The sequence below is a fragment of the Thamnophis elegans genome, chromosome 4 (genome assembly GCF_009769535.1).
Source record: "Thamnophis elegans isolate rThaEle1 chromosome 4, rThaEle1.pri, whole genome shotgun sequence".
Taxonomy (NCBI): domain Eukaryota; kingdom Metazoa; phylum Chordata; class Lepidosauria; order Squamata; family Colubridae; genus Thamnophis; species Thamnophis elegans.
In genome coordinates this window covers 68,595,996-68,614,554 of record NC_045544.1, presented here as the reverse complement: position 1 = coordinate 68,614,554, position 18,559 = coordinate 68,595,996, and the positions used below count along the sequence as shown (strand labels likewise).

The 18,559-nt window shown below is 37.6% G+C and overlaps 1 protein-coding gene across 2 annotated transcripts in view; it reads right to left on the bottom strand.

Moving 5' to 3' along the window:
• ACTN2 (actinin alpha 2) overlaps nucleotides 1–18,559 on the bottom strand; it is a 69,210-nt gene that overhangs the window by 18,812 nt on the left and 31,839 nt on the right. For both annotated transcript variants that reach the window (XM_032216194.1, XM_032216195.1), the window contains 7 exons: nucleotides 13,879–13,971; nucleotides 12,321–12,551; nucleotides 11,157–11,304; nucleotides 9,056–9,206; nucleotides 4,292–4,400; nucleotides 2,062–2,202; nucleotides 240–422 (listed from right to left, as the gene is read on the bottom strand). In XM_032216194.1, the coding sequence (XP_032072085.1) occupies nucleotides 240–422; nucleotides 2,062–2,202; nucleotides 4,292–4,400; nucleotides 9,056–9,206; nucleotides 11,157–11,304; nucleotides 12,321–12,551; nucleotides 13,879–13,971 (1,056 nt within the window). The remainder of the gene's footprint in view (nucleotides 1–239; nucleotides 423–2,061; nucleotides 2,203–4,291; nucleotides 4,401–9,055; nucleotides 9,207–11,156; nucleotides 11,305–12,320; nucleotides 12,552–13,878; nucleotides 13,972–18,559) is intronic.

Below are 18,559 nucleotides of genomic sequence, written 5' to 3'. Positions count from 1 at the left end.
TTACTCAGCACTGTAGTAACTTTGAACAGTCATTAAACAAATAGTTTTCGTCAAGGGCTACCTATATATCAAAAAACAACAGTATCTTCCACATTCCTAATACTACTTGTACTAAAGCAGAGTAAAACATTAATGAATAAACTGAAATTTTAATTTTCCCATGCAAAACCTCCTTTTCCCTCATCCTGTAATTAATCGCAAATAAATCTACATGCTCCTGTATTTTTACTTCCACTTACTTTATCCCACTTAGTACGAATCTCTTCCATGGTGACTGTGCTGTAAGGATTGCTGGCACTTATTCTGAGGCTGTAGCTCTGAATCACCTTCTCCACTTCATTATGGATGGACAAAATAGCTTGCCTCTCACCATCTGCTTCAGGTAGAGTGGCTTTAAATTGTTCATGGGCAGTAATTAAACTCTGAAAGAAACAAAAGGAAGAAGAGGTGGGGAGGGACAAACCTGTGGCTGGGACTTTTCTTCTTCCTCCTCCTCCACCTCCACCCACCACCCACCCTCGCGTCCCCTTTATCTATATAAACATTTGAAAGTTTTTGAAGCTGGCACTTCTGTATATAATCAGTGCATTTCATTTCTTGTGCCATTATAAAGGGCAAACAGTGAAACTGAGAATGAGGGAAGGCCCAGAAAAAAAATCACTATACAATATTCAAAAATGTGGATAACAGGATCTTGGTTTTCTTTTACAAAAAAAAAAAAAAATGCAAATGGCACAGTGTTTTAAAATTACCTCCTGAGGGGAAATCCCAAGTGAAATTCAGCAGCCACAGTAGGCATTACCCTTTCATTCTTTTTAATGAGAGTATCCCAGATGCATAGATGTGCAAAAGATGCAGATATAAATGCAAAGATCAGAACAAACAAATACATGAATCCTTACCCTCCCCATACACAATAATTGTTCAAAGTTTCATCAGACTGCATTAAAAAAAAACCCATTGAATCCATTGTACACACTCTTATAGCATGTAACATGTCATTAACAGCTCTGTGCACAAAAATGTAGTATTTGTTTAAGGTTGTTTAAATTCTTTATGCCTTTCACATTTCCCAGCCTAAGGTAATTGCCATAGTGGGTTTTTGTTGCATTCATTCATGCTTTGAGGAAGAGTATTGTTAAGTAAATACCCACCTCCACTACTTTCTAAAGGCTCCTAGCCAAAGGAAAAAAGGAAAATGAATGACAAAGATATTCAATTTCATTATTGGAGATGAGATGAGCTGGATCCAGCTCTTCCCAAACATGGGGTCTCCTTCTCCTCCCCCACTCCTTCTTCCTCCTCTTCCTCCTGCAGATCTGAATGTCACCTCTCCTCAATTATGCAAAAATGTTCAAGAGTGAGATATCCTCATCTATCTTGCTCTCACCCTACCTTAACCCAGAAGAGCAGACAAGCGGCAATAAAGATAGCGGATGCCAGGCCTACTTGACAATGAGAGGAAGAACTAAAATCTCTTTCCCTCCATGACAAATGCCATGTTAAATTCAAGAGAACACAGAGTTCTGTCCCAGTCTTAGAGGCCAGCCCAGTTACACATATTAAGATGATGACTAGGTTCAGAGTGATCTCACAGCTTGTGTTGAGTCCATGCACCAATAAAAGTATTTCGTGTACAGTACCAAAAGTAACCAAGGAAGCTGCCTGATCCCCCAAAAACTCAATTTACAAACTTGGGATGGATCTACCATCCAATTGCTATTACTTTTTTAATGGTTAAAACCAAGAAAGCAATGATATTGAACTTAGATTGTTCTGATTATAATCTGGTATTCCAGCCACTGCACTGCACTCTTCATTCAGTCACCTGACTGTTCAACCCCCAAAAGATGTGTGTGTCAGATGGAGGAATGAGAATACTAGGAGTTACAATCCCAAATTGGAGGGTGGTTGATTAGAAAAGGCAGCTGTAATATATCTTTTCAGGCATAAGTGGGGCTAAGCAGTACTTGAAACTTTCTGAGATGAAATAAGGGATTTTTCCCACAGTGAAAATAGAACAATTCTCCTTGTTGAGCTCATAATGCAGCTTTACTTTACCTGGATCTCCTCTACACTGTGAACAATGAACATATCTTGCAAGTCTTCCATTGCACCTTCCATCCAGTTGTTGAATGGAGCAGCCCTCTTGGCAAACTCCAAGTGAAGTTGATCAATTGTTTCCAACAGTTTCTCTGTCCTCTTTAAAAAGACACACATAAATGGATTTAACTTACTTTTTCTTTTAGAAATGCACATTCATTTTTTGCTTCTATTAGGGGGTTCGAGCTTTGCAGCGTTTAAAGATGTACCATTAACAGGCAACACAATCAGCAAATTAAACAAATACAGCAACTTTTTTCCTCTGTCCTTCCATTTCTTAATATCTAGCAAATGTCAGGATGTGCATGACAACTGTTTGTACTTTCTTTCTGGCTTTTCACATCTCTGTGCGTTTTCAGTGCCTTAATGGTGAAGACACAATCCCACTGGTGTTTATGGCATTTAACAGCAATATAGCAGTGGTGGTTTGCTAACCAGTTTACTAACAGTTTGCTCATGCATGAGTGCACACTTTGCACACACACATCACTTCTGCACATGCACAGAAGCATTTGGGTGGATGGGTGGAGCCTCCTGCCGCCGCCACTACCAGTTCGGCCGAACTGGGCCGAAGCAGCAGCAACCCACCTCTGCAATACAGGGACCACAATTTCCCCCAATTCACACTACAGCTAGAACAGGTGATACAGTCAGTTAGGCTATAGGAAATAAGTCAAGGCAGTTGGCAGGAAGGGAGATTGGCCTAGGCAGGAGTTACATCACTGTTTAACACAGCTTTCCTCATTAACTCTGGTATACTGGGAAAGGTGAAACGGTAATCTGGGCATAATCCAGGAAAACCCTGACCTATTTTACCCAGTTAGCATCTGTATTCCTTGTATTCCTGATATCTATATCTGGATAGATGTCCTGGAATGATATTGTTTTGTTGAAGACAAATGCTTTATAAGTATCTGACTGTTGCTGTAATTACAATTTGTGAAAGTATTGGATTTTTTCCCTATTTCTCCATAGTTGTTTTTTTTTTTTTGTCGTAGATGCAAATATTTAGGAGTATACAACTTTGAAACTTCTGATGGGGCTAAAATCTAATTTCCTGTTTCCCACCTCAATGCACTTAATTCCAAGAATGGGTTCATATGTTATACTAAACCATAATATGGTTATTTTGGCTCAAAGTATTTTGTGGACCTAGCCATTGCAATTTAATCATCATGCTGTGATATATAAGCCATTATTCAATATGATGGTACATCTATATATCTGTTTTGTTTGTCTCTTACTAAAAAGTTTGGTACGCTATTGGAAGTGCTTCCATAGATAAGGAGGGACACCTTTGTTGCAAAGCACATGAAATGAGATCACATGACAATAGGGGATGTGTGACAGTCATATCTTTGAGGATAGTGCATAAGTAGGTTTTCTGAAGTTTGTTGTAACTTTGAACAGCCATTAAGCAACTAGTCATAAGGCAATGACCAACTATACATTAAACCTATTTAAACAAACTTTGTCATGAATTGTAGAAAAAAAGTCATATATCTACAGTTTTTCCACACCAACTTCAGTTAGTTGGTACGGCATTTGACAATAAGGTCACAATGTTTTTAAATACATCAGAACAATGACAGAAAGCAGGACTCCCTAGAAATGCTGGATGCCCTGTATAACTTCCATCACCACCAGCCAACCTGACCAATAATCCTGCTGTCTGGGGATTGTGGAGGATGTAGTTCATTTCCACCCACTTGAAGAATGCTGATTCTACACAAATCTTGAAGAATGTAGTGCAGGGGTGTCAAACTCAAGGTCCAGGGGCTGAATCTGGCCTGTCATAGATCTGCCCCATGAGGCCACCCTGGAAACAACAAAGGACTAACCCACGGTGCTTCCGCCAGTGAAAACAGACTCCTGAGCTCAGTTTTTGGCTGTGACAGCCTCCAGCAACTCTCTGCCAACGAAAACGGAGCTCAGGAGGGCCGCTAGCAAAGGGTTGCATGAGGCTGTCACAGCTGAAAACAGGAGTCCATGTTCACTGGCAGAATGCTCGGACCACCACGGGTACCCCCAACAGATGTGACATCGAACTGGGCATGCCCACCCTGGCCACACCCACCCTTGTCCCTCGAGGTCAAACACAACCCTGATGTGGCCCTCAATGAAATCGAGTTTGACACCCCTGGTGTAGTGTTTTAAAGAGTAAAGCTATTGTCAACATCTACTTTACCTCCAATACTTCTCTCCTTTTCTGGGTAAGGGTTCCCAGCCTATCCCATTGATCACATATTTTCTGACATCGATCATTGACACTTGCTGCCTCATGGTAGTCTAGTTCACTGAAAAAAAAGGATACATGTTTAGCCAATCTTCACAGTTACCTCATATAACCAAGGGGTTCAATCCACACAATGCAGAGAATGCTGTGTTCCTAATGTGACAGCTAGATTTCCCTCTTGGGTTCTGCAAATTGCAGGTCCCCTTCAGTTCAGAAATGCACAGGAGAACATAACCTTTAAATTCCTTTATACTCTACATTAATTTTCTAATCTGGTTTGGCATACCCAGGAGCAATCGGAACATAATTTGTACACACAGCCAGAGAAGAGGAATGCATCATTCCAACAGTCGTCACAAAAATACATCCAAGATTTTTCTTCTAGAAAAACAACATTCAGAATGCTACCTTTCGGATTTCTATTTTCCAGTCACTAGTCTGCACTAATGTGCATTACAGTTAATCTCCCATTCATACACATGGTTGATTTGTGTGAGAAAACACAGATGTCATTTAGAAAGAAAATTCATGGCGTCTCACAGCTTTTTACCCATGATTTTATATATAATAGAGAAGTATGATAATAATGAGGTTATTTGGGCTGCAAAAATCTAAACTATCAATGGACATACAAAACATCCCATATTCTTACAGCTCTCAATGATATAACATCCATGTTACTTTGGAAAATATACACATGAAACATTGGAGGAAGCAGTTTAGAAACATTACATTTCTAAACTGCTTTTTCTGCAGGGCTTTTGTGCCCTTAATATTTGCCATGAGGGATGCCCTGCCAAAAACACCTTCAAGAATTAATCCTAACAATTAGGATTAACAAGAAACAGGTGGAAATGCTACAGTACTAGTTTTGTGTATTTTTTCATTAGACAGGAAAGAATCCAAAGGGCATTTCCCAGTCTTTAAAAGAAGCAATAACACCATAATAATGGATACATCTAGTCTACAAATATCATAGACCAATTTCTAAATGTCTCATAGTTTCCCCTTGTGCAAAAACAAGACAGACTTCTGGGAAATAATAGTTTCATACCAATATTCTGCCATTTATTATTGCAATCTCTTTTAACTGTCAGATATGTTTGTGTGGTTCTAAAGAGATTGGACATATGTACTTTGTCCTCAGCTAGTTGTTATTCTGAATGTCTCATCATCAGCTACATTTAGCTCTTGGCTACTCTTTGAATACTCCTGGTATGCCATTACTAATCAAAGTCATTATAGTAATGTGAGTACATACCAGTTTAAGTTTAGGGGGTTAATCAAACATAAAATAATATTATGAATTTAGACCTGAAATGGAATGCTTGTAAATTTTTCTACCATTTAAATAGTACTATAATGGACTTCAAGCAAGATTTTCATAAATAGGGAATAAACATTCTTGATCTCAACCAAAAACAGAGATAGATAAAGTTTTGAGTTGAACACAACAAGTTACATCTTTAAGGAATCTCATGGCGGTAATGGCTTCAATAAGCAATAGTATAGGGCTATCACATTGGCACAGATAAAGTCTGGATGACCACTGGATGGCAACAAAGAGATACAAAACAAAAGGTTTCTGTATATATATATATGAATAAATTTATATTTAAAATATTTATTCAAAATAAGCAGATCTTTTTCTAAGCAGATGCTCCCTAGCCACCATTGTCATTCACTAATTCTTGTGTCACTTTTTTACATTCTCTTGCCAACGTAAATGATATTTAACAGAATAAGTTAAGGAAAACTTTGCAACATTCTCAATAGATCAGTTCTATTGTGTTCAGTTGTGTGAACGCTGCACAACTCTTTTCCCTCAACTCATTTCTGATTGTTTCCTTATCATTTATTATAGTTAAACAAGACAGTTAGCCCACAACCTATGGATTTTCACATAACAATCTAAATGACATCAATTTGTAGTTTCCAACATATATTTTAGCCCCTTCATAATAAAACTTACTCATTCACTTTGCTGCAGGTATTCAACAATTCCATTTCATTCATAATCATTACAGTCTTTCTGAGTTTTATTATTATAATAATAAATTATATTATTATTATTCTCCTTTCATTTCATGCATTAGTTCATATTTCTTAATCCTCATACATTACACTCTTCCATATGCCCTGGTCATACATATTCCTCTCTGCCAACCACCAAACCTTTGGTCAACTGACGTATTCACTCAATGATTCTCAATCATATACAGCAGCTATAGATCAGGTTAGCAGCTTTAGTTGTACCTATGCTACCTGCTTTTCCTGCTATGGCAAATATGGTACTGGGCAGTTTGGACATATCTTGGCCAATATGCCAAAAGCTTGGCCAAAGTCATTTTATTCTGTACATGTTCACACTAGTCTGTACAAGTAGAAATTCTAATCTAGTAATTACTTTGCAAACCAATATATTGCAGTTCATGAATGTGTTGATATATACTCAAGATGCATCTGTATTCTTTTCCTTCCTGAACAGTTCTGTACTTGAAGTTTACAATTGCCTATAAGATATTATTTTTGAAATTATACAGTTGTGAGAACTCAATAGCATCTGCCTTAATCATGTGACACACCTGAGTAAGGTAACACCATGTTGTTTGTAACACCATGTTTGTAACAAAATGTGCTGGTATCTTTAAAATTTATATTGTTTTATTTGTTTCCTAGTATAATTTGATTGCTTATTAGTAACCTATGACTATCACTAGGTGTTGTATCTTATGATTCTTGATGAATGTATTCTATTTTATTTTTCTTTGTGTTCACTGAGAGTATATGCACCAAAGACAAATTCCTTGTGTGCCCAATCATACTTGGGCAATAAAGAATTCTATTCTATTCTATTCTATTCTATTCTATTCTATTCTATTCTATGGAGAGACCATTATTCAATAAGACTTCAACAATTTTAATCTTTAAAATTATTATTAGCAATCTTAGCTGCCATAACAGAAAATGGTGAAGCTGACTCTGAACTTTAACTAGCATAGTTCAAGGTCAAACATAACAATTGTTTTCCAGAAATAGCAACCTTGCATTGCCAAGTGGTGGGAAGTAGAAATATAGAGCTATGCCAAACCAAACCGCATAAAGAACAGTATCATTCTCTCAAAGAACCTGTACTACTTATTGGCAGTGTTTACCCCACCTCATGCCCAAAATTTCTTAGCCTGTCCATCTTTCTAAGAACAATTCCCAGAAAAGAAGATTCATACTTTTCTGATTATTGTTTTTCAATCAAAACCTATTTGACGAGAAATACGAAAAGAGTATTCAATAATACTATCACTTCAGACTGAATTTGGTCTGCTGAAGGAAACTGTCCCATCCACCTTGTTTCTGAGTTCATCTCCATCCATGACATTATGTTAAGAATCAGAACAGTGTCTCCCATTCAAATACTAACCATGGCTGATCCTGCTTAACTTCTGAAGCCAACATCCTGTCGCCTTGCAGTTTATGCTCCTGGCAAATAGCAATCAGCATTGGACATGACTTTCTGTTCCTACACTAAAACTAAATAATTGGTAGTCTTCAGATGTTCTTGAACCCAAATCCCAACTGCTACAGCAATATCGCTAATGCTGAAAAAAGCTAGATTTTGTTATTCAATAGCATTTGATGAACTCTGTTAATACAAAAGTGGATTTGAAATGTCTGTAGTAGATCGGAAAGCCTGTTCACATGGGATGGACCAATTTGGAAACACATCTCTGGCTTAGAGCTATCACCCACTTTTTAGATATAAATGCCTCTTTAAACAAAAACAAAAAACAAAATTTTGCCACCACTTTCTATTCTGTACATAGATGTGTACATAGAAAATAACTATAAGAAATAATATCAACATCTCTGCAAACAATCTTAATGGTGAAGATTGCAGTAACTGAAAAGAAACTAGGAACTGTAAGACAGCTTTCCTGTTTAACATCACTTAGACCTGTGATGGCGAACCTATGGCACATGTGCCACAGGTGGCACGCAGAGCCCTCTCTGCGGGCACGTGGGCCATCACCCCAGCTCAGATCCACCACACATGTGTGCCACCTCCCATCAGCCAACTGATTTTTGGGTCTCTGCCGTGCATGCACAGTGGGTGGGGAGCATGCAGGAGACGTGTGGTATGTGCAGAGTGCAGAGGGAACATGCGGGGGGGACATCTCCCTTCAGCCTGATTTTGGTTCCAGGAGTCTGCAGGAAGGCCTGCTAGGCCAAAAATGGGACAGGGGGGAATCACGCATGCATGCATGGGGGGGAGCATTGGGTGTTGCACGCACATGCTCAGGGGGATGGGGCACATGGATGTGTGTGCACACACATTGTATTATGGGTGTAGGCATGCATGTATGTGCACTGTCACACATGTGTGCGCTTTTGGCACATGGCAACTAAAAGGTTAGCCATCACTGACTTAGACTAAATGTATTAAGTCAGAACTGACCCTTCCACTTCAAGATTACCAACCAGAAAGTGGACCAGACAAAAGATTTATCATTAATTTAGCTTTGAAGTAGTTGCCCTGCAAGGCACCTCTATTTTTAGTTAAGGAGGAAATCAGAAAGATTTTCAGAGAGCAGGCCAAGATAATAACACTTAGAAAGTTATCTATGGAATTTTTACATTGTACCTATGACACTATCAAATTTATTGGAAAGAGTTTATCGGGTAAATGTCAGCAGCTGTGTGCCTCTAAATGGAACATACTTCAGCTCCTGGGCAATGGCAGCGATCTGTTCCACCCTGTCCTGGTGAGCAGCCAAGTCGCTCTCAAAAGCTTCATGTTTCCTCAACAAAGCCCGGATATCTATCAGGGAAGCAGCCTCATAATCCTTCTGCTGCAGAATCTGCTCTTTGCCTGAAAGGAAGAGAGAAGAACCAAGCCACTGAGGTGGGATATTGTCAGCACTGGTGACTAAGGGCCCAAAGTCAAAGAGATATGACTGCCATTGTCAAAGAGTCCAACAGTAGTAAGAGTCACATATCAAATGATATATAACAGTGACGCTACCATTTAGTTGCCCAAAGAATAGCAGCAAATGCCTCTTTAGCTGATTCCCATTCCCCTTTGCTTTGTCACCATGCGGGCCCCTGACCAAAAGCTGAAGCTATAATGATTACAAGATGGTGATGATGATAGCACTTAGCAATAGCACTTAACACTTATATATCGCTTCACAGTGCTTTACAACCCTCTCTAAGCAGTTTACAGAATCAGTATATTGCCCCCAACAATCTGGGTCTTCATTCTGAAGATGGCTGAGCCAGAGAGAATTGAACTGCTAAAGTTCAGGCAGCCAGCAGGCAGCAGAATTAACCTGCAGTATTGCATTCTAACTTCTGTGCCACCATGGCTCATAAGGTCAACCCACAGATTCCTGTTGAAGAAGGCCTTTTCCCTGAATAGCAAAGACTGCCCAAAGGCTCCTGGGCAATGATTAAACCAGCACTTTATCAGTTGTTCCACCATTAACAGTACACGTAAAATTCTTGAACTATGCATGGCTAAAAGCACAATGTGTGAAGAAACACTTCGGGGAAATAGAAAGGGGTGGATATGTGGAGGGCATGGTTTGACACCTCTCCCAATCTGCCACATAATGGCAGATTTGTTCTATTTACTTTAATACTGCTTTATTCATACTTTGTTATTTCTCTCAGCATTATTTGTCTAATAGTACTTTAAAGTTCCAAAAGTTTAAATAAGGCTACTTTCTATATGTAGATACGTTCTGAAAGCTTTAGTGTTTTCCCAGAGCAAATCTTTGTGAGCAGTGAAAGCCCCATGAACAACTATATTTGCTTCAGGCATCGTATCACACACTCTTGACCTGCACCGCTTGTGAATCACCATGATGAACACTTTTTGCCGTCTAGGCGTGCATGGAATCTCAAGATAATTAAATAAATAATGAAATGTCACAGCAAAAAAGGTGACTCAACTCAACACAAACATCTCTGGAAAAAGTCAGGTCTTGATTGCTTTTCTAAAAGCAAGCAAATCTGGGACTTAGCATATAAAAGGGAAAAGACTATTCCAGAGCACATGGACTCCCACCAAAAAGGCACCTTTTTACTACCCATAAGATAGGTAAGATATTACTACCCATGTTTCAGTGAGAAAACCAGAACATTTCCTCCCTATGGGATAGGCAGAAATTTTTGGGAGAAGGCAGTCCCACAAGTAACCTGATCTAATGCCAGGTATGACTTTCAACCTGCTTAAAAATCAGCATCTTGTGATGAAGAAGATCCAGCAATGATCTCTTGAGGGGGCGGATCTACCCCTACCTCTTGCAGAGCCAGCATAACCACCTCCTTCCACAAGGAGGCATTTACTACCACATGGAGCTAACCACATATCTCCCTCCCCCCAAGGCCTGAACCAGGAAGCCATTGGCTCAAAACACAGGTGGCAGTGTCCCTAGCTCTGAACATCCTGCCAATTTTCTTGGGGGCCAAAATCCTTAAACCCATCCCAGATAGCATCCCAAGAATCTGTCACTTCCACCTTCTCAGCTGGAATCCAACTCTGCTGAATAGGATTGCATGTCAGCAGCAACCTCATCAGGAGCCAAGGAGCTATCAGACAAGCTAAGCCTATTGACTTTATTTTACAGTTGATATTTTAATTTGCTGGCTTTTGTATCCCTCAGTCTATTCCTTCCTCCTATGTTGTTACATATTCTTATTCTCTCTTTCTTGTCCATTTTTGTTTCATTTGAATCATGAATTTGATTTTAAATTCTATTTCAAAGGGAAAACACTGGATAGATATTTTTTTGCAGGCAAGGGAATCCCGACTTACCATATGCCCAGGTTTCATGTGATGTGGCCTTTTGCCTAAACTTAGCAGCCAGATGTTCAAGCCGTTCAAGCCTTCGTATTTCATTCAACAGCCATTCCTCATAGCCCTTCTCTGCTTGTTCAAGTCTTTGCCAAGCACTGGCAATATCCTACAAAAGCATAGGTGCATTTAAAATCAAATACTTAAAACCTGTATCAAAAGAAGGGGTTTTCAGATTGGCTAAGCATTTTCTCTGACTCTTGATTGTCTAATCCTGGGCCAAAATTTAGATTGAGAAGGACTGTTACCTTAGCTTTCTAAAGCAAACAGTGAATTTCTGTAATGAATGTGAAAACATTTCATTACAATAATTCACCCTTCATTTCACTTTTTCTCAGAATAATATGATGAAAAATTATATTTGGTAAAAGACATAACAATTCTAGTGTGGTGTAACTAGCTGGAATATGCCTCCTCAAGCCCGCACCAATGTAGGGTAACAAACTCTGGATGGGCAAAAATAGTTTTGAAAGCTTCTCATTTCCCAATGAAAGATATTCAAGATGGCTGCTTTCTTAATAATTTCAATAATATCCCAAGCCTACTTCTCTACTGTTTTCTGTCTATTTTGCAATTCTTTATTAAAATAGTTGTGGTTCTCATGTAAAAAGGGAATATCTGTGCATTTTCAAATGCAACCAATTCTCAATTGTTTTTTAAATAGAGGCAGACCAAGAGAAGGTCAGAGAATCAGGAATGGATGAAAAAAATGCTGAGACTCTAATAAGATGTAGGAATGACCTTGGAAGACATGAGGGACAGCTTGTAAATTGATATGTAAAGGATGTCTCAGTCCATAGAAGGAGGGATGACATGGGAAATGTTTCAATAGAACCCTATTTAGTTTACTCTGGAAACTAAAAGAAAAGGAAGGTAGAAATGTTCCCAGTCTTTAACATTCTGTTAATGTCGCCTAATAAAGATAGAGCTACTACTCCTGGTTGTGCTTCTTGCCTGAACTACCTCACCAGGCTATTGAAGACTGAGCCACATCAAAACCTCCTGTGGATTTGCTTTTGATTCCCTTATAATGCAGGATTGTTGCTTTGATGAGATTTAAACAATTTTCCAGTTTCCAGAACTAAAAGGTTTGATAGCATACAGCCCAAATGTACTGCTACTTACTGAGACCATCTTCCCTTCTGATGGCATGAAAGCTGGTCTGTTGCTGATCCTCAGTTTCGTCTGCAAAGTGTTGAAATTGATCTCCAACTGGCATTTTTCCTGGATCTTGGGAGGCTTGTGCTTTCGGCGATAATCTCTGAAGTCCTCTAACTTCTTTTGCATAGCTACCATCGTCTTCTCTGGTGTCCTGTTTTCCAGCCAAGGTGTGGTACGCCGAATCCATTCTAAAAGCTGTTTGCACACATGTAGACATGTTAGCAAATGACAAAAAAAACTATGAAAACAACAGTAAAAAATAGAAATAAAAGAAAAAGATTCCTATTCTAGCATTTTCTACAGTAACTTAAACACTGGACCAGATTTCCTGGGAGTGGGTTTCCAGTTTTAATACTACAGGATTCTTTTTTACTTGTGTTTGATGGAATAAGGCATATTAGTACTCATGATAATGGTGAGTGGATCATCATGCCAAAGTAAGGGGAAGCAAGCATCTTATAACTTGACAACAAGAGAAAACCCGGTTATTGCCTTCCAGTAGACTACTTTGGTTGTGAACAGTTGAGCAGTTAAGGAGGACAGGGCATTCTGGGATAGGCAGTAGCCATGACCATTTTGCCTGGCAGTAAATTCCAAAAGAAAGCTATGGCTGATAATTGAAAGAGCCAGTTTGGGTAGTGATTAAGGCTTCAGGCTGGTCCCCTTTTAGACAGGAAGGTCTGGCTGGAGACTTTGAGTCAATCAATCTCTCTCAACCCAACTCACCTGACAGGATTCATGTTACAGGGAAAATAAGAAGACAAAGGAGTATTAGATATGTTCAGCGCCATGAGTAGTTTATAATAATAATAATAAAGATAGGTTATAAATAAAATAAACAAACATATAAGGGAGCCAGGAGTCACTGAAATCCCTTGACAGGATAAAAGTAAGAGCTTTACATTTATTTTAGTTGCTTCTATTTTGTGTGTAAGACTGTAACCTTTATGCTTTGGCTGGGTTCAGACAATATGCTAAATATTGTTAGATTTAAAAAACCCAGTTGATGCGTACACAGAACGTGCTATGTCCAAAATAAATAAATTCCATTAGATAATGGCCTGTTTTATATAATATACTAATATAATAAGCAAGTTTCCTCAGCATGCTGAATCATAAACCATCCAATCCATTTTACTTAGTCTACTGTGTTTGTGTGGACGAAACTCTTATATACAAACTTCGACAATTTTGTCATTTACTGTTTTTAGGGTGGCCAAAATCTAAAAGTAATCCAGAATAAGGTAGAAGTAGATACAAGAGATGTTGGCAAGAATTGCCAACACACATCAAATTTAATAGTTCCTTATTATTGCAAGTAAAAACAAGCATATTTATTTTTATAGCCTAAAAAAAGAAACCAGAGATATAAATGGAGATTCCTCCCACACTAATTATATTTTTAAAAAAAGCTTCAGCAATTGTTAACAGCTTTATGTAACTTTTCTGTCCTTATAAAATTGCACATAAAATGATTTGGTATCAGAAGCAAACTTCAAGAGTTATGACAAGCTTCACCTACCTCACTTGCCAGCTTTTCATATTCTTCCATCAACTTTTCATTTTCTTGGTTCACAGCAAGTACTTTACAAATCCGATTAGCTGCTGTTTCTGCCTGGAAAATCCAGAAAATTAAACAGTGTGGGTATGTTGTTAGATTCATGCAGAAACAAAATGTGAATGATGATCCAGTGGCTACTGCCGCATAAAATAATGAGCACATTCAGCCACTGGTTTTTATTAGTTTAGGTACATTATTTTAGTTGTCTGTTCCTTCATGCATGGAATCACAAAATTCTCCAATATGATATAATTTAAGATTGGGTGAATGACAAAGTAGGGTATTCCACAGAAACAATAAGCATAAATCACATAAATAACCCTATAGATAATCAGCATGATGCATGTTATTCTTATTATTTCAAGGATCGCTTCCTTCTTGCAGTTGCATTTTCTAAAATCAGTGATTGAAGTACATATAAGAGAAAAATTGGTCTGTTTCAGGAATGTAAAATATTTCTCATACTGCCATACTTCAGATTCATTAAGCTGTTTCAGTGGATGACACACACAGGGATTTTCATCACCTAGGGATCTAAATAGGTTTCCATTAATGTCCCTGCTTAATTGAATCGTGATTAATTTAAAGTTTTACATCACCCTAAAATCCCTTTTTTTAAAATACTAAAATTCTACTGAATAATTCATGCTGTAAAGAAAGCTATTTTCTGAATTCCAAGTATTAAAAAAACATTCCAAGGCTTTAGATTGGTTCATACAAAGTATTTGTTTCTGTTTTGGGGTTGTGTGTGTGTGTTTTGTTCACTTGCTTATGGATTCATGTGTATGGAGAAACTCTGCTGTGAAAAGGTAATGTAATACAATGAAGTCATTCCTGTCATAACAGCATAGAAGTTAATGGCAAAATTGGCCATTTGCCTGTGTTAGTACCAACTTCATATAGGAAGTTTTTCTGCATGACTGGGTCACTGCATGCAAAAAAGTGTAACCTCTTTGTGAGAACTGGCGCTAAGACACTTCACAGATGAAAACTTCTTCCATCGACCCTAGAATCCAATATGATTCAAGGAGAAGTATCTTAAAAGTCATAATATGGAATCCACTATGGAAAATACATGGAAATATGGGGTTTATTAGCTAATAAAGAATACCTGAAGCCTGACCATACTATTGAGCCAAGCTGTTGAGATACTTAGATTTCCAAAAATTAATAACCCAACATTGCACCTTAGAATTGCACTCTACAAGCCTATGTCCAACATGTTGCCTGCATTTCCATTCCAAGTGCAACAAATTCTGAAGAGCCTGTGCCCCAAAACAGATCCAACATGAGCCTGTGAAGAAACAATGGAGCGTTGGGTTTCTGGATAAACATTGTGCCTCTTTCTGAAAAACCATTTCTTGAGGGCTGAGAAAAAGTAGTACAGTATAACAATAATCAGGCTTGAATGTGTCCTGAGTTCTGTCCAAGGTCCTGAAAACTTGCTCAATTCACCATAACATTCAAGAATCCAGAGGCTGAAAAAACAATTCCTTTTTTGTTCCCTCTTTTTACTTGGGACTTCCTGTCAGACTTGCCTTATGCCCTGTCATTCAGTTGTATGTTGCTAGGACAGGACAGGACAGGACAAGACAGGACAAGACAGGACAGGACAGGACAGAAGTGTAGGCTGGAGATTGTACTGACACCAGCACTCTTGCTTTCACAAGACACATTTCATTTCTCCAGCAATTAGGACCAACACATCTAGGGATCACCAGATGGAGAAAAAAAACATATGATGGATTGTTTGATATAGAAAATTTAAAAAGTGGAAATTCTGACAATTCTGAATCTTTATTGCGTTGCCATTCACTGGGTTAATTCACACAAGATACTTAACATAGTAACTGCATCAACTCATTTTGGGGGTTCACACAATGAATCCAACCCTAAATTAACTAAACAGTTTGGATCTGCACCATGTGCTAAGCCACAAAAAAAAAACTACCTAAGGATAATACTAACCACGTTTGACATGCTGTGCAAAGGCCCGTTAGGCTATCAAGGCCAGTGATAATATTACATCTTAGTTAAATGTATGCATTTTCTGCATATAGTGTGCTGATATTTTTCAACTATTGATCATTTATCAGATTATTCAATCAATTAGAGTAACATATATTTTCTTTATACTATAATATTTCTATGTCATTTTTAAAAACTAGGGGTTCATCTGTTACTTGGTTTTTTAAAAATATCTTAATTCATCTGTAGGTATAGCTACAGCTTTTTAAATTCTCATATAAATATTTGCATATTGTTTATTAAATGTATGTACTGTCAAGCAACTAAACTAAAAAGAGAACTAAAAAAGAGAAATACAATTAATAGCAAGTAAAATTAACAAATGAGAATGACAAACCAGATAGTAACAAAGCAAAGCGACTTCATGGGACAGTGATTGGAATGCAATATTGCAAGCTAATTCTGCTGACTGCCAGGGATTCGATCCTCACCAGCTCAAGATTGACTCAGCCTTCCATCCTTCTGAGGTTGGTAAAATAAGGGCCCAGAATGTTGGGGGGCAATATATTGATTTTCTGAATTGCTTAGAGAGGGCTGTAAAGCACTGTGAAATAGTATATAAATCTAAGTGCAATTGCTATTTTCCTTTGCCAAAGGCCAGGCAAAAAGCCTAGTCTTTGTGGCCTTTCTAAACAACAGCAAGTTGGGGCCATCTGGATCGGGGGGGGGGGGGGAGGAATCTCATTTCAGAGTGCAGGAAGTGCTACAGAGGAAGCTCCAGGGTCCTGATAGATGGCCTTGTTTAATCAAAGGGCTCTGGAATTTGTCAACCCTGCAAGGTTGAATTGGCCATGCACATATTGTAGGAAACAGGAAATACTTCAAGTAAGCAGGCCTCTTTCCATTTAGGGCTTTATGGTTAACAACCAGCACTTTGAATTAAAAATCCCATTGAGTTTATGGGGAAACACAAATGTCATAAAAATGAATATTTCTTCAAACCTAGCACTACTTCTATGCTAAAACCTTTATTTTAATTAGTCTTAACATATTGACATTTTTTTCTTTGAGAAAGACTTTAGATTTTCTGTATCTAATTACAGTATTGTATTATAACAGTATCATATAATTTCAGTAGATTTTTAAAATCACTCCTGAGGTAGTAGTTTTTAATTTATGAATCTGATCATGACTCTGACTTAATCTGATTTTAATTTATGAACCTGCTATAAAAATAACATCTTTTTATTATCTCCTAATTTCTTTATAAAATGCACTAGAAAAGCCATAATCTTAATATGTGTATGTAAACATATTTTGATCTATTTACATTTCATTGAAGGAAATTTAATAGAGTCATAGAAGCAAAAATAATATAATCATGAACTAATGTAAAAATAATATCCCCAAAAGTAGTTAATGACAAATGTCTCAGGATGAATAATTTGCGGAAAAAGCAACTATCAATTAATTAGTTTAGCAATATTAAGAACTTCATATTCTATTACATACATTTTGATTTACAATTTTTCTAGGTTTATTGATGCCCAAATGTACTATACTAACAAATAGTCATTTCAAAGAAATAGCAGTGTTAATCGGTTATAATAAAATCAGACATTTTTCAGTAGCATCTTAAAACAGAATTATTGCTGCATTAGCTTCAGTCATGATAAATAAATGAGAGCCACACAATTATTTTTTACTCATAGTTTTTTAACAAAAAAAATTAATATTAGGAGAAACTTGCAGAAATGTTATTTGTGTTCTGTAATTTCCAGTTTAATCTTTGATTAATTCCAAAAGTTTCTATTACAGCTAGCTAGCTGATGTTTCATCTCTACTATTGGCAATGTAAACAACAAATTATCAATGCTCAATCACAAAATACAATGTTAAAGGAATCTATGCTATTATCTAGGAGGAGAAAGAAAGGACTGAGGGAAGGAGGCAAAAAAGAGGAATGAATTAACTTACCTCTGAATTTTTACCCAGAAAATAATAAACTGAGGATGATTCCTTCAGTGGCAATAATTTTTAATAAATCCTGATTTCACTTTACAGCCAAATATAAAGTATTTATATCCATATAAAGTATACCCTAGAGTCTCTGCACCCAGCAAAAAATTATGTGGTATGTCTGGGTAACACATCTGTCCTCACAGCTAGTTGATCATGACCTTTCTGGGCTGAGCCTTTTACAAAAAAAGCCTAGATTTTCACATATATAGACATTATTACAGTATATCCAGTTCACATAACCAATGGCCACCTTGGCTGAGAAATTCATGAAGGTCTAATCCCAGTTTGCCTGACAATTATCATCCTGGGGGAAACTGCCCCAAGGATATTCTTGTGGCAATTCTAGTTTTGCAATAGTTTAATAGCAAAGGTAAATTCTTTTTCTAAAAAGATTGACTGTCCTTGTCCTTCTCCTCGGTGATGATTAGCTGCAGAAAAATCTCAGACTTCACCAGAGTACAGTCTGAAAACTATTAAAATATTTATATTGAATCTGAATAATTGAGACAGTCTAATCATATTAGAGCAGCCGGAGAAATGCTTTCCTTCCATCACTATAAACTGCCTTGACACTGCAAAAACGATTTTCCCCCACCAGTGGGTAGGCTTTGTCTGGAAAATGGTAGTGGCCTTTTCAAAAGTGATAAAAATT